Below are 16,166 nucleotides of genomic sequence, written 5' to 3' on the forward strand. Positions count from 1 at the left end.
AATCATGAATGCACGAGTGAAATAAAAAAATATTTTCGGCACATAGCATCAGATAAACACAATTCACGAGAAAAAAGCATAAATTATACAAAATTTTACAAGCGTATTGCCAGGATTTGAGAAACTGATTTATAGAGGAAGATTGAGCAGGTTAGGCCCTTATTTCCTGGAGCGCAGGAGAATGAGGAGAGGTTTGATAGAGGTTTTCAAAATTATGAGGGGTGTAGATAGGGTTTTTCTCCTCACGTTGGGTGTGATTAGAACTGGAGGTGATAGGTTTTGTGTGAAAGAAGAAATATTCAAGGGGGGTCTGAGGGGAAGCTTCTTCACTCAGGAGGTGGTGTGAGTGTGAAATGAGCTGCCAGTGGAAGTGTGGATCTGTAGAAAAGAGTACAGTCGATGGTTTCAGGCCGAAAGCAGTCGACGTTTTGGGTCCTGCTGAAGGGTTTCGGTCCGAAATATCGATTGTATTCTTTTCCCATAGATGGCTGCCTGGCCTGCTAAGTTCCTCCAGCATTTTGTGTGTGTTGCTCGGATTTCCAGCATCTGCAGATTTTCTCTTGTTTGTGGGGGGATAAAATAGTGAGGTAGTGTACATAAGTTCAATGTCCAATCAGAAATCCGATGGCGGAGGGGAAGAAGCTGTTCCTAACACATTGAATGTATGTCTTCGCTACACTAGGAGCAGGCCGAAGATCAGGTCGGCGTGCTCTGGATGGGCCGTAGTGCCTGTTTCTGCATTGTAGTAGTTTACGACTCTGGTTTTTACAAGAAAGAACACGTTTAAAACAAAAAAAAATGTCCATTGTATTGCAAGGTGGTTCAATGCTGTTCCAGCCTCCAGATTCCAGGTTTCAGTTGCCCTCTGGGTGGTGACTTCTTCCTCGGATTCTTTCTCTCTAAACCTCTTACACATTGCACATTGGGCCCCTGTACCTTGCAAGGGTCAGGGTGAGCCTGTGGAATTAGTGGATCTGCACCCCAGAGTCACCTCTCCAGTTGGCTTTTTGGGGCAAAATGTGGAGAACTGAGGTTTGTCTATCTCCTTACTCTCTCTTCATCCACCCAGTTCTTCCCACATTCACCCAAGCGCCCATCACCTTATCCCTTCTCCCCTCCCCACCCTCTCCATCTGCCCCTCACCCACAAGCTTCCCCTCTCCATCCTCTCTTATGAGATCCCATCGTCTGTAGCTCTTTGTCACTCCTGCCTGTGACCTCCCAGCTGCTGGTACTGTACTCACTCTCCCATTGCCCCGTCTGCCTATTGCCCTCCCTTGCCAGTTCCTGCTGCACCCTTTTCCTCCGCCTCTTTCTACTGGCTGCTCATCACCATTATGTACCGTGTCAGAATGACGTGGGCGATTGTGGTCTGAGTTAGTTCTTGTGGTCTGAGTTAGTTCTTGGCAAATTTTTCTACAGAAGTACAGAAAATTTCTGTGGAAATTCTATTGGTCAGCGTCTTTGCAAGATGGGTAACCCCCAGCCATTATCCATACTCTTCAGAGATTGTCTGCCTGGCATCGGTGGTTGCATAACCAGGACTTGTGATATGCACTGGCTGCTCATACGACCACCCACCACCAGCTCCTGGGGGTGGGGGAGGGGGTTAGTGGGTGGGTGAGGAGCTAAGTAGATGCTACACCTTGCCTAGGAGTGACCTGCAGGCTAGGGGAGGGTAGGACCACCTTACTCCTCTTTTGGTAGAGACGTATATCCACCCCGCCGCTGGCTATTGCCCCCACCCCCCCATCTGCAACCGGATGAAAGGTCTCAACCCGAAATGTCGACTGTTCATTTCCCTCCACAGATGCTGCCTGACCTGCTGAGTTGTTCCAGTTTTATGTGCGTTGCTGCAGATTCCAGCATCTGCCATCTCCTTTGCCTCCAAAAGAGCTGGACCATTTAGCCGGGGTTAATTGTAATTTTTCTACTTACACTCTCTGTTCAAACAGATCATTTGGAATGCCCCAGCGGAGAAAAAGAAGGATTGCGTTCAGAAGGGGAAGAACAACCAGGTTTGTGTCCCATCGATGGTAAAATCATACCGTGGGCTGCTTATTTCAAAAGTACAGAGCGTACAGTAAACAGATTAAACCACGGCATGCGAGGTCATTGGGGGGTCACCCTGCAAGCACGCAGCACAGCAGCATAACATTGCAGCCTGGACTGTGTCACGATAACATGCCGTGTTTTCCTCTTTGCGTTCCGCTGTCGCTTAGAGGTCGGCCTATCTGAGAAACGCAACTGCCTTTTCTCATTAAGGTGGAAGGGCTCTGAGGAAGAGCTGGAAGCCCGACAGCTTTGTGTGTGTGTGTGTCTCAAACAGCAAGCCTGCCCTGTATCTGTGTGCGCTGTAGCGGGTCCATTGTGTTGACTAAACTCGGGTTATTGTTTCCTAATCTGCACCCCCCCCACCCCCGAATGAAGCTTGTTGTTACAACGCATACATGAATTGAGCCTTTTAATCCTCTCTCATTCCCTCCCACCCCAGATGCCTCTTTTCCCCCTTCTAAATCTGTTAACCCCTCAAAGTCTCCATTGGATGGTGAATCTTGAAAAGTTCAAAGTAAATTTATTATCAAAGTACTGTATGTATATGTCACCGTACTCTACTGAGATTCATTTTCTTGTGGGCACTCACAGTAGAATGAAGAAATACCATAGAATCAGTGAAAAGCTACACACAAATGAAGATTGATAAACAACCAATGTGCAAAAGAAGACAAATTGTGCTAAATCAAAAAATGTAAATAGTAAATAAATAAATAAAACCCTATCTTTAAGAGCTCCTCCACCATCACCCCCGTCTTCAGCTGCCAAGATCATTAGTTTTCAAAGTCCCTCACAAAACTCAAAGAGGCTCCTTGAAACCTACTTCTTGCTTTAATTAAATCCACTCTGTAGCTCTGTGTAACATCATGTTTGATGCTGTGATAAACAGTGGGGCAACTTCATAAACCCGGCCCATCATGAACGGCAAATACAATGTCAAAGGTTCAAAGGTTTATTTTAATATCAGAGAATGTATACAGTATACAACCTGAAATCCTACAAGATACCCCATAGAATGAATGATAGAAACATCAAAGACTCCCCTCCCCCCTCCCTTCACAGCCTTGTGTTTTAGGCCATTGAATGTCTGTTCCCCCTCTGTAAATGCTGTCAATCTTGCTGAGTTCCTCCAGCATTTTGTGTGTATGTGTGTGTGTGTATGGGAAAAAATCACAGTTGACATTTCGGGCCGAAACCCTTCAGCAGGGTTTCAGCCCGAAACGTCGACTGTGCTTTTTTCCATAGATACTGCCTGGCCTGCTGAGTTCCTCCGGCAAGTTGTGTGCGTTGCTCAGATTTTCTCTTGTTTGTGTGTGTGTGTGTGTGTGTGTGTGTGTGTGTGTTGCTTGAGATTTCCAGCATCTGCAGAATCTGATGTGCTTTGATGTTGTAAAACACCTTGAGATTTTTAATATATTAAAATCATTATTTAAACATGATATTATTGAGAGAGCAGGCAATAATTTGGTAAACTGCCAGCGTTAATTCCATTTTTTCCCCCTCGTTGTTTGGTTAATTACACTAGTTACTCAGACTTAACCCTGTACTTGATACAGTTATGTTCACCAGATTTATACTTAGTGCATCCTTGGCTCAACTATGAATGTCACTTAGTCTCGGTTGAGGAATAAACTGTTTTCCCTCTCTCTTTCTAGACCGACTGTTTCAATTACATTCGCTTCCTGCAGAACTTCAATAGCACTCATCTGTACACTTGTGGGACCTACGCCTTCCAGCCCAGGTGCACATATATTGTAAGTACCCACTTTATAGGCCATGAATGCTGTTTCATAAAGACGTGAAATGCTGCCTCCAGGTTTATTGTTCTGATATTGGTGTGAAGTCAGTTGCTCTGTGGTAGCAGTATAAATACCTGGTGCTTGGGAGGCTCAGTTATTCCTTCGATAGATATGGAGATATAGGTATAGATATGTACGTTGCCAGCTGTGAGATTGGGGTTCAATTCCTGGCGTGCTGTGTAGGGAGTTTGCACGTTCTCCCCTTGAACACCGGGTGCTGTGGTTTCCTCCCACATCCAGAGATGTATGGTTAAGGGTTAGTGAGATGTAGATGTGTTACGTTGGCACTGGGAGCAAAGCGACGCTTGTGGGCTGCCTCCTGCACTTGATCGTACTGTGTCGGTGGTTAACGCAAGTGAAGCTTTAGTCTTTAAACTTCAAGATTTCCAGCTGCACGCTCTCTGTGCTGACTGGCTTTCAGTCCTTATAGCGTAGAGCAGGCAGAGTGTGCAGGCTGGGACCGTAGGTAGTGTCCTCCTTCCCTCTGGGCTGCAGACACTGCATTCCTCAGCATGTACTCCTGCAGCCTAGAATGTGCCAGTCGGCAGCATTCCTGTATGGACATCTTGGTGTCCTGGCAGTCCAGCAACTTCCTGGATTCCCAATCGGCCTGAAGTTTTGAGACTTTCCGCAATTAAGTGTTTCCTCAGCAGATGTTGCTCGGTGCAGTAAGCAACCGCCTTATTTGTGGGATGGGATTGAAGTGTTTTCTGGTGAACTTTTAATTCTTCTTCTCACAGGACATGCGAAATTTTACTTTAAACAAAGCGGCCATCGAGGGTGGGAAGGGGAAGTGTCCCTACGATCCCGCGAAAGGACACACGGGCCTGATTGTGGGTGAGTATCTTGGGCCTAGCTCGTAGGCTGCGCCATCTTCAATACTAACGTCCCGTCCTTCCTGTGCACTGTGGACCTCCACCACACTGCCCCCGGGGGGGGCTGATTGGAGGATTCCGCTGGAAAACCGTGCTGTTTTCACTTCTCTTAAGTTCCGTGACACATTAATCAACACAATTCTATGGGGATTTGAACTCGCTCCCACTTAGCTAAGGGCCACGATTCGAAAATGCCAGTTTATTGGCCTTGTCCAAAAGCTACGCACTCATCAGGCATGCGGTGTGACTTGACCAATCATAAGACAGTGTCAGTACGTAGCTGGATTAGTGAGCCGAAACCTGAAACTTGTGGTGCAATGTAAGGCTTCTTGGCTGGGTCTTTGTTTGTTTTTGATCAGGCTCAATTAAGTACTTTGATTGCCCTGGAAGCTAATTGCATCACTCTGTGAGGTGTTGTGTGGTTCCACTTAGAGTTCCTCCACTCTGCCTTCTTTCTATGCTGCCAGCTTCTAAAGTGTCGGCCATGGTGGGAGGGGGCAGAAGCAAGATGGTGCACTGTCGATCTGTGTGTGCGCTTTAAGACAGAGAATGGCAGGGCTATGAGCACTGCACTGTGGACTGAAAACAAATTTGGGTGATCAGGGGTTAATAGTTTCTGCCGAGAGAGCAGCCACTTGTCTGGAGGGAGAATTTGCCACCGGCGGGGAGGCAGGGTATGAACAGCTTGAATCGAAATGGGACCCCCCCCCCCCCCCCCCCCACCGCTTGCAGATATTGCCTGCCCTATCCTCACACTCCTTAAACCAGATGAAAGCAGGGACACTTCCTGCAGTGGGGGAGTCCAGGACCAGAGGGCTCAGCCTCAGAAGAGAAGGAATTTCTTTAACCAGGGGATGGTGAATCTGTGGAATTCATTGCCACAGATGGCTGTGGAGGCCAAGTCATTGGGTACATTTAAAGCAGAGGTTGATAGGTTTTTGATTAGTAAGGGTGTCAAATGTTAAGGGGAAAAGGCAGGAAAATAGGGTTGAGAGGGATAATAAATCGAGCCTGGTTGAATGGCGGAGCGCGCTCAATGGGCTGAATGGCCTGACTCTGTTCCCATGTCTCATGGGTCTCCTGAAGGACTTGGAGTGCTAGAAGTAGGATCTGCTAACGTTGGGGAAATCGAAGAGTTTGCACAGCCGAGCAGCCGTGTTTATGTGAGAGTTATCCTGTCTGCCAGCTCTTGTTCCAGCTGATTGCTACTGTAAGCTGACCTGTGCAAACAGCCAGCAGACTGTTCAAACACAACACTCCTTCCTCTGTTGCACTCCCCCCACAAATCTTCCCATCAAAACACGCGGTTTGCACAGGCGAGGGTGCAGCAGGCAGTTTCGTCCCAGAGAGCGCTCGGCTGCCTCAGCACATTCAGTCTGGGCTTCAATAGAACGGCCACTTTTGCTCCATTGCTCCCATTGTGGCCTCCCCTACGTCAGTAAGATCAGCATAAACTTTGCCAAGCAACTTCGCTCTGTCCACTGCGGCAGTCAGATCTCACGCTTCCCAGCCATCTTAATTCTCCCCCCACTGCCCCCATTCCCACATAGACTTGTCTGTTCTTGGCTTCTTCTGCAGTCAAGTTGATGCGATACACAGACCAGAAGAACAGCACCTCAGTTTCTGCCTGTTGGTGTAAAATTTGAATTCTGCAATGACTGGTAAACTGCTCCCCCTCTGTCTATTTTTTTCTCTCTCCCTCTGGTCTACCCTGTTCTTCCTACACTCACCCCACCCCTGATTGCCTTATCCCCCACTCACTCCATCTGCCCCTCACCGACACACTCCTCCCAGTCATTCCCCTCCTCCATCACTCCCCCCTGCCCACCCCACTTCTCCTCCTTGATTCCACTGTTATCTCCTATCAGCGTTCATTGCCTTCTGCCTTTTTTCCACCTCCAGACCCTCCCTTTCCCAATTTGCCTATCCCCCCCCCCACCCTCACCCAGACCCACCCATCACCTGCCAGCACTTCAAAGTTCAGAGTAAATTTGTTATCAAATTCCATATATGTCGCCATATGCAATCCTAAAATTTGTTTCCCTGGGGCATTCACGGTAAATGCAGGAAATATGATAGAATCATTGATAGACCTCAGCGACTTGGGCCTTCAACCAGAGTGCAGAAGACAACAAACTGAGCAAGTACTAAAGTACTAATAGTAATAATAAATCGATCAATCAATCAATAGTCAATCAATATTGAGAACATGATGCAGAGTCCTTGAGAGCGAGTTCACAAGTTGTGGGAACACTTCAATGATAGGGCGAGTGAAGTTATCCCCTTTGCTTCAAGAGCTTGATGGCTGAGAGGTAGTAACTGTTCACAAACCTGGTGGCGTGAGTCCTGAGACTTTGGTACCTTCTTCCTAATGGCAGCAGCGAGAAGTGGTGGGGTTCCTGATGATGGATGCTGCTTTTCCGTGATATAAGTGCGCTCAGCGGTGAGGAAGGCTGTACTGTGATGGACTGGGCTGTATCCACTACTTTCCGTAGGATTTTTCCATTCAGGGGCATTTGTGTTTCCAGTGCCAGATTCTGATGCAACCAGTCAATATACTCTCCACCACACATGTATAGAAGTTTTAAAAACTTTTGGGTTAGTAGCCAAATCTTCGCAAACTTCTAAGGAAGTAGAGGCACTGCCGGGTTTTCTTTGCAGTGACGTTGTCCGAGCTGGACCCAGGACAGATCCTCTGAATTGATAACACCGAGGAACTTAAAGTTGCTGACCCTCTCCACCTCCGAACCCTGATGAAAACTGGCTCATGAACCTCCTGAGGTCAATCATCAGCTCCTTGGTCTCGCCGACATTGAGTGAGAAGTTGCTGGTGTGGCTCCACTCAACCAGATTTTCAGTCTCCCTCCTATAAGCTGATTTGTCACCACCTTTTATTCGGCCAACCACTGTCGTCAGCAAACTTAAATATGGCATTGGAAGTGTACTTGGCCTCAGAGACATGAGTATAAAGCGTAAAGTGCTCCACCAATTCCCTTCACTTTATTTCTGCTGGCTCTCTTCTCTCACTTTCAATCCAACTGAAGGGTCTTGATCCAGAGTGCCAACCGATCAGAGTACTCCCTATATAAAAGTGCTGGTGAACGCAGCAGGCCAGGCAGCATCTATAGGAAGAGGTACAGTCGACGTTTCGGGCCGAAACGTCGACTGTACCTCTTCCTATAGATGCTACCTGGCCTGCTGCGTTCACCAGCAACTTTTATGTGTGTTGCTTGAAATTCCAGCATCTGCAGATTTCCTCGTGATTAGATTACTGGGGTTGCGGCCCGAAACGTGACCGATCTTTTCCACGGATGCTGCCCGACCTGCTGAGTTCCTCCAGCGTGTTGTGACTGTTGCTTTGACCCCAGCATCTGCAGATTATTTTGTGTTTAGAGTACTCCCTAGATGTTTCTTAATCTGATGGGTTTCTCCTGCTTTTTGTGTGTTGCTCCAGATTTCAGCATCTGGCGTCTCTTCTGCTTCCAGTATTTGTTGCTCAGTCCTTGAGCAGGTGGCGAGCTGCCTCCTTGAGCCACTGCAATACCAACTTCAGTTCCGACCACCCTAACAGTGACCATGTTGCTGGGGGCCCGGAGTCACATTTGGGCCGGCTGGGTCAGACCGACATGTTTCCTCCCCGCAGAACTTGGATGAGCCAGTGCGCCACGGCAGCACTGCAGTTAGCGTAATGCTCCGCGGCGCCAGCTGTAAAATCAGGTTGAATTCCGGCCGCCGCTGTCTGTCTGGAGTTCGCACATTCTCCCCAGGGACCATGTGGACTTCCTCTGGGTGCTCCGGTTTCCCCTCGTGTTCCAAAGGTGTACGGTTCAGCGTTGGAAAGTGGTGGGGATGGTATGTGTTGTCACGTGAACAGAGTCACTGGTAGATATGAAGCCACCTCTTCATTCATCAAAATGAGATACAGCAAGCATCACATGGGAACCCTTTCAGAGGAAGGTCTACCTGACCCAACGTGACATGGCATTTTATATGCTGAAGATCAAAAAAAAATTCAGGACAATTCCACATTTACAATGCTTCCACACCACCCTCACAACTTCCTCTCCAGACCTACACTGCAGACACCCCAATACACGCAAATAACGAACTTAAAACAGCATTGTCTGTTCCTCCAATTCACGGTTCTCAGGAACCCATTGTTAAGGGTTGCAGCTTACATTGAATCCACAGCTCACATTCGAATCTGAAGACTGGTGGCTGAAATCAGTTGCTGAAGTTATTTGCAACACTTTCTAGCCCCTAAAACAAAACGCTCCAACAGCGTGTCAGCACCGGAAATATGGCGACACTAGCGGGCTGCTCCCCCCCCCCCACCTCCCCCTCCCCCCAGGCCCATCTCGGTCGGTGTTGGCCGCTGATGCAAGCAACACATTTCACCCTGTCTCGCTGTGCGCGTGACAAGTGGAGCTAATCTTTTCTTAATCTTGTGTTACCGTGGTGGTCATTACTAGGATTGGATTTTCTTTGTAAATACCTAATTATTAATCAAATTTAAATTCCGCTGTGAGATTTGAAGTCTGGTCTCTTGATCCTCACTTCAGGCCTTCTGCTTATTAGTCTTGTCGCTTAGCAGCTGACCCATCATTACCTTTATTCCTACCATTTATCTCCCAAGGTCCCTTGACCAGCACGTATCCTGCATGCGTTGGTAATTACTTCATAACGCAAGGTAATTCCCACTGGCTTGGGAGCCAGTTTTCCACACATTTTCATTTTGATGGAAAATCCGTAACAGGAACTGGTGACATGATAATTGCACATTCAGCTGAAGTTTTTGACTGCAGTGTAAACTTTACCCATTGACCTCCTGCTGACATTTTAAATACTGTTCTATTTTTAAAGGATTAATTCTCCCTCCCATGGAGCCACTGGCTCACCAGTTCTTTGTCTCCCGATTTAGCCAAGCATTCAAGCAAGTTACTTGAAGCAGGCAGTTGTTTTCCCGGGGTAGGAGGTCTCCGAAACAGGAGGGGACAGGTTTAAGGTGAGGGGGAAGGATTTAAAAGGGACCGGAGGGGCAACTTTTTCCGCTCAGAGGGTGATAGGTGTATTAAATGAGTGGATAGCGCAGGGTTTCCCAGACTTCTTATGCTTTGGACCCTTATCTTTAACAGAGGGGTCCAGGAAACCCAGGTTGGGAACCCCTGTGCTAGAGCGAAGCGTGGATGTGGGGAGGTTTATTATGATTATGAGGACACACAGTCCCCTTTTATTGTCATTTAGTAATGCATGCATTAAGAAATGATACAAGGTTTTTCCAGAATGATATCACGAAAACACATGACAAACTGACTTAAAAACTAACATAAACCACATAATTATAACATATAGTTACAACACTGCGAAGCAGTACCGTAATTTGATAAAGAACAGACCATGGGCACGGTAAAAGTCTCAAAGTCTCTTGAAAGTCCCATCATCTCGCGCAGACGGTGAACCTCCAGCGCCGCCAACTTGCCGATGCAGCATCCTGAAAGCATCCGACCACAGTCCGACTCTGAGTCTGTCCGAAAACTCCGAGCATCCGACCAGCCCTCTGACACCGAGCACCGAGCACCATCTCTGCCGAGCGTTTCGACCCCAGCCCCGGCAACAGGCGATACGCAAAGCCGAGGATTTGGGGCCTTCGTCTCTGGAGATTCTCGATCACACAGTAGCAGCGGCAGCGAAGCAGGCATTTCAGAAGTTACTCCAGATGTTCCTCTGCGCTCCTCACGGCTGTCTCCATCAAATCCGGATTGTGCACGGTCCCTAGTTACATATAATCGATATTCATTTGGAACGGCCGCGTGCGCTGCGTCGTGCCGCCATCTTCCTTCCCTGCAATGTCTAAAAGACACTTTAAGCAAGTACATTTCAGGCGACACAGTAGCGTGGCGCTATTACATCGCCAGCGACCCGAATTCAATCTGTGCTGCTGTCTGTAAGAAGTATGTACGTCTCCCCATGACCCCGTGGCTTCTCTCAGGGTGTTCCAGTTTTCTCCTGCATCCCAAGGTCCCCCGGATGTAACTGAGCAGCAAAGGGCTTGTTGGGCTGGAAGGGTCTGTCCCTGTGCAGTGTCACTGATCAAATAAAATAAGAAACGTTGATTGGAGAGGTCTAGATCAGGAGTTCGCAACCTGGTGTCCATGGCCCCCTTGCTTATTACTGAAAGGTTGGGGTCCCCTGGTTTAGGGAGGCATGGGAAAATGGGTCTCACTCAGGTAGGCAACTTGCCCCAAATGGATGAGTTAGATTGAAGGGCCTGTTTCTGTGCTCTATAAATGTCGGATTACCAGGCACGAGGAGTTAGTGTCAGTGGAGATGATTCTACTGGAGAGCTAGCAGGCCCTCGGTGGGCAGAATCACCTCCTCAGCCTAGCTTTCTACAGCTCACTGTTGTTGGGCTGTTTGGTGGTTTGCTCTGACCCTGTCTTTGTGGAGACGGACGTATCTGTGCACGTACTGTCTGGGGGGATTGAGCTGATCGCACAGGCCTCAAGTTGGTGACAGAATGGCCCCGGCTAGAAGCGGAGACCCAGGTTCGATCCTGACCTTGACTACTGTTCATGTGGAGTTTGCATGTTCTCCCTGTCACTATCTGGTGCTCTGGTTTCCTCCTGTGTCCCAAGTATGTGGGGGTTGATAGGTCAACTGAACACAGTAAATTACTAGTATGTAAGTGAACAGTAGAATCTTGAGGTAGTGGATAAGAATGTGGTGGAGTAAAACAGGATTAATAAGGGATTGGTGTGGCTGGCATGAACTTGCAGGGCTGAAGGGCCTACTTCCCTGATTTGGACTGAAGCAAAGAGCACAACACCAAAAACAAAAGGGTACTCTACTGACATACCACGTTAGAGACTTAGAGTCGCAGGAACTGGCCCATCGGCCTATCTAATCCATGCTGAACCATTTAAGACTGCCTGCTCCCATCGACTTGCACGAGGACCACGGCCCTCCATATCCCTACCATCCACGTTTTTCTTAAATGCTGAAATCGAGCTCGCATGCACCAATTGCTGGGGCAGTTCGTTCCACACTCTCAACCACCCTCTGAGTGGAGAAGTTTCCCCTTGGGTTCCCCTTAACTTTTTTGCCTGCAACCCATGAGATCTAGTTGTAGTCCCACCCAAACTCAGTGGAAAAAGCCCCTTTGCATTCACCCTCTCTATACAACTCATAATTTTGTATGCCTCGATCAAATCTTCCCTCGGTCTTCTACGTTCCAAGGAATAAAGTCCTCACCTATTCAATCTTTCCTTATAACTCAGGTCCTCCAGTCCTGGCAATATCCTTGTAAATTTTCTCTGTACTCTTTCAACCTTATTTAAATCCTTCCTATGAGTAGCTGACTGAAACTGCACATAATTATCCAAATTAGGCCTCACCAACGTCTTGTGCAACTTCAACATAATATCCTATCTCCTGTACTCAATACTTCAATTTATGAGGGCCAATGTGTCAAAAGCTTTCTTTATGACCCTATCTACCTGTGCCAACAATTTCAATGAATGATTGATCTGTATTCCCAGATCCCTTTATTCTACCACACTACTTAGTGCCCTACCGCTCACTGTAAGACCTACCCTGGTTGGTCCTACTGAAGTGCAACACCTCACACTTGCTTGCATTAAATTCCATTTTCCATTTTTCCAGCCAGTTCAGATCCCTCTACAAGTCATGATAGTTTTCTTCGCTGTCCCCAATCTTGGCATTGCCTGTGGTTAGCGTTAAACCTCCAAAGATTCGTCACGGAATAGGCAAACATAAAATAAACACTAAGCAACATATTAAAGTTCGTAAACAAAACGTTGATGGAAGAGATTAGACCGTCTCAAAGGAGGAGAGGTTGCTAGTGAATTTCAGAGCTAAAAGTCATTGGTAGTTGAAAGTGTTGGAGTAATTAAAATCGGGAAATTGCGTGTGTTTGGATTGACTGAAATTTGCTAGAGAGCTGGGTAAGAACGAGGAGTTCTGAAATGAAAGATGGCGAACTTTTAAAAATTGAGCCATTGCTGAACAGAGAGCCAGTGTAATCTGCAAAGAGCCAGTGCCTTTCCCAGAAATGATGGCTCCTAAGTGTTAATAGAATATGTGTGGATAGCCTGAGCCTGCTGAGAAAGTAATTAAGCTGAATATCATAGGAATGGAGGACAGGGTGAGCTGTTGTTGAACATAATGCAGACTAGTGAAGAGAAAGTGAGTGAGTCAGTGAGGGGGAGGAACACGGACGGACAGTACTTAGTCTTTTGTGCATAATTGACCTAGATACCATTACATCTGAAAATAGCGAGGCTCTGGGAGGAGACACTGCAGCCTTTTCTTTGGAAGTGATTGTACACTCATTATATGCCTGTCCAGAAAACAAAGTAAAATTTAATATGATCACAGGGTATTGCATATCGTTACGATGAAACAGTAGAAGGTCTGGGTTGGTGTGAGAGGTTCGGTGTTCGGTATCAAGTGCATGTGAGGTCATGAGCCCTTGTGAAGGGCTGAGGATGGGTGATCAAGTCCTGTTCGTGCGTGGGTCAAGGCACACGCAGGCATTGTCACCTTCAGATGATTCACTTCGCCCAGCGCAGTCCTCGCTGATTTGATTTAACACAAACGATGCATTTCACTGGATGTTCCTTTGTGCATGTGACAAAAAAGGAACTAATCTTTAATCTTTGAACAAACTAAACGTGAAAGGCACAACAATGGAAGAAAGTTTAGGGAAACTTCATGCACAATGGAAGGACAATTTTGAAATCTTTTAATTTGTTGGTAATTAATTGGTAAGATAGTTCAACTCATTAACTATCTAAAACTATCTTTTTTCTGTTGGTCAGTTTTATAGACTAATCCACCAGGTAAAATAGCAAAAGGCTTTCAAGGTTCAGCACAGACTATTTAAGAGAGTACAATTCCATCAGGAATGCCCATTTCTCTTGACCTGGACGGTTTGTCCCGGCTGATCCAGAATGGTTGGATGTTGCAAGGAGGGTGTATGTTCGTGAAGCGCCCACCCTGCACCGATATTTCCTTGTCAGAGAAATCTGATTAGTTCTGCTCTTTGCTGTTTCACAGATGGCGAACTATACTCTGCGACAATGAACGACTTTCTTGGCACAGAGCCAGTTATTCTGCGGAATCTGGGGCATCGCTACTCGATGAAGACTGAGTACCTCGCTACCTGGCTGAGCGGTAATGGCTTAAAATAGTTTAGCTTCTGCAGGTTTCTGCAATTTGTATCAAATGAATGGCGTGATTGGTGACAACAGGAATATTTTCTAATGTCAGCATGAACTTTGGTGAAGTGTAGTAATCCAAAGTAAATTTGCCTTTGCATTGTCCCATCAATTACTCCGGGGAGGGACAACTCAAGTCAAGAACAGAGTAAAGCTCTCTCTGCACTGATCCATCACGCGGCCCCAGGGCATGACAAAACAGGTTAAATATGAAGTAATCCTAAACACAAAGACTGCAGGTCCTTGAAGTCCAAAGCAACACATGCAAAGTGCTGGGGGAACTCAGCAGGTCAGGCAGCATCCATGGAAATGAATAAACAGTCATTGTTTCAGATTCAGAATTGAGTTTAATATCTCCGGTATATGTCGTGAAATTTGTTAACTTTAAGGCAACAGTACAATGAAAATCATGATAATACATACACAGGGAAAAAAAACTGAATTACATTAAGTATAGTATATCTATGTATGTGTGTGTGTGTGTGTGTCTCTCTCTCTCTCTCTCTCTCTATATATATATATATATAAATAAAATTAAAATAAGTACTTCAAAAATAACAGAAGTAGTGAGGTATTTGTCATGGGTTCAATATCCATTTAAAAATCAGATTGCAAAGAGGAACAAGCTGTTCCTTAGTCGCTGAGTGTGTGGCTTCAGGCTTCTGTACCTCCTTCCCGATGGTAACAGTGAGCAGAGGGCGTGACCTGGGTGGTGGGCATTCTTGATGATGGACACCATCTCCTTAAGGCACCGCTGCTTGAAGAGAAGGCTGAGGGTCTTCTTCAGGACCCTTCCCGATGAAGGGGCTCGGCCTGAAATGTCGACTGTCTATTCATTTCCATGGGTGCTGCCCGACCTGCTGAGTTCCTCCAGCATTTTGTGTGTGTGTTGCTTTAAATATGAAGTAATGTTCGCCCTGTTACCTGATCAAGCACTCCAGGGTAGGCACAACGAGATTACATCCCTCTGCACGCCCAGGTCATGGAGAACACAGATTAAATTAGATTGAGATTCCGATTCATTTATTTATCACGGGTACATCGAAATGTGCGGTCAAATGTGTTGTTTAGTTGACCTCCACTACAACGTAAAGATGTGCTGGGGGCAGTCTGGAAGTGTTGCCGCACGTTCTGGTGCGTAGCATGCCCCCCAGGTTCACAGGACAAAGCGGGTGACAAACTTCTTCACTCAGAGGGTGGTGAGAGTGTGGGACCTGCTACCAGCGCATGTGGGTACATGCAAGCTCGATGTCAACAGTTAAGAGAAGTTTGGATAGGTACATGGATGGTAGAGGTACGGAGGGCTATGGTCCCGGTGCAGGTCGATGGGAGTAGGCAGTTTAAATGGTTTGGAATGGACTAGATGGGCTGCAGGGCCTGTTTCTGTGTGTACTTTTCTCAGCAAAGTGTGGGCACGTGGCCAGGTGGTTAAGGCATTGGACTATGACCTGAAGGTTGTGAGTTCGAGCCCCAGCCGAGGGAACGTGTTGTGGCCTTGAACAAGGCACTTAATCACACATTGCTCTGTGACGACACTGGTGCCAAGTTGTATGGGTCCTAATGTCCTTCCCTTGGACAACATTGGTGTCGTGGAGAGGGGAGACTTGCAGCATGGGCAACTGCTGGTCTTCCATACAACCTTGCCCAGGCCTGCGCCCTGGAGAGTGAAGACTTTCCAGGCGCAGATCCCTGGCCTCGCAAGACTAACGGATGCCTTTATTATTATTATTATTATTATTATTATTATTATTATCATCTCCTCAGCAAAATATGTCCCGATGCTCCCATCCAACAATGTGCATATACAGACCGTCCTTAAAACAAAAAACAGTTAAGAGGCTGCAGCTTGGTACCATCCTGACTGGAGTCCCTCTACACTGTCCCACCTGACATTCCCAGGGCAGGGAATATGGGTTAAATATAAAGCAGAGGTCCCACTTTGCTGGCCTGTCAGACCCATCCAGTGTACATTTGGTATGGCTAGGTGATAGTAATACCCATTACAGCCTCTACCTCATTGCTTCAGAATGCTGACCGTCAGTGCTGCCTGAGTGGAGTTTGCACGCGCACCCTGTGACTGTGCAGCTCCCCTCAGCCGATGGGATTCTTCCCCCGGAAGAATGAGAGGGGAAGTCATGAAGCGTACTGATAGAGTGGACGTGGAGCGGCTGTCTCCATTAGCGGAAGCCTTTACCAGAG

General features: G+C 47.1%; 1 protein-coding gene across 2 annotated transcripts in view; it reads left to right on the plus strand.

The window, feature by feature from the left end:
* Positions 1 to 16,166, plus strand: part of sema4c (sema domain, immunoglobulin domain (Ig), transmembrane domain (TM) and short cytoplasmic domain, (semaphorin) 4C) — a 133,335-nt gene that overhangs the window by 78,063 nt on the left and 39,106 nt on the right. For both annotated transcript variants that reach the window (XM_072266568.1, XM_072266569.1), the window contains 4 exons: positions 1,955 to 2,017; positions 3,710 to 3,808; positions 4,594 to 4,690; positions 13,807 to 13,923. In XM_072266568.1, coding sequence (XP_072122669.1) covers positions 1,955 to 2,017; positions 3,710 to 3,808; positions 4,594 to 4,690; positions 13,807 to 13,923 — 376 coding nt within the window. The remainder of the gene's footprint in view (positions 1 to 1,954; positions 2,018 to 3,709; positions 3,809 to 4,593; positions 4,691 to 13,806; positions 13,924 to 16,166) is intronic.

This window comes from Mobula birostris, chromosome 8 (genome assembly GCF_030028105.1).
Source record: "Mobula birostris isolate sMobBir1 chromosome 8, sMobBir1.hap1, whole genome shotgun sequence".
In the NCBI taxonomy this organism is placed as follows: Eukaryota; Metazoa; Chordata; class Chondrichthyes; order Myliobatiformes; family Myliobatidae; genus Mobula; species Mobula birostris.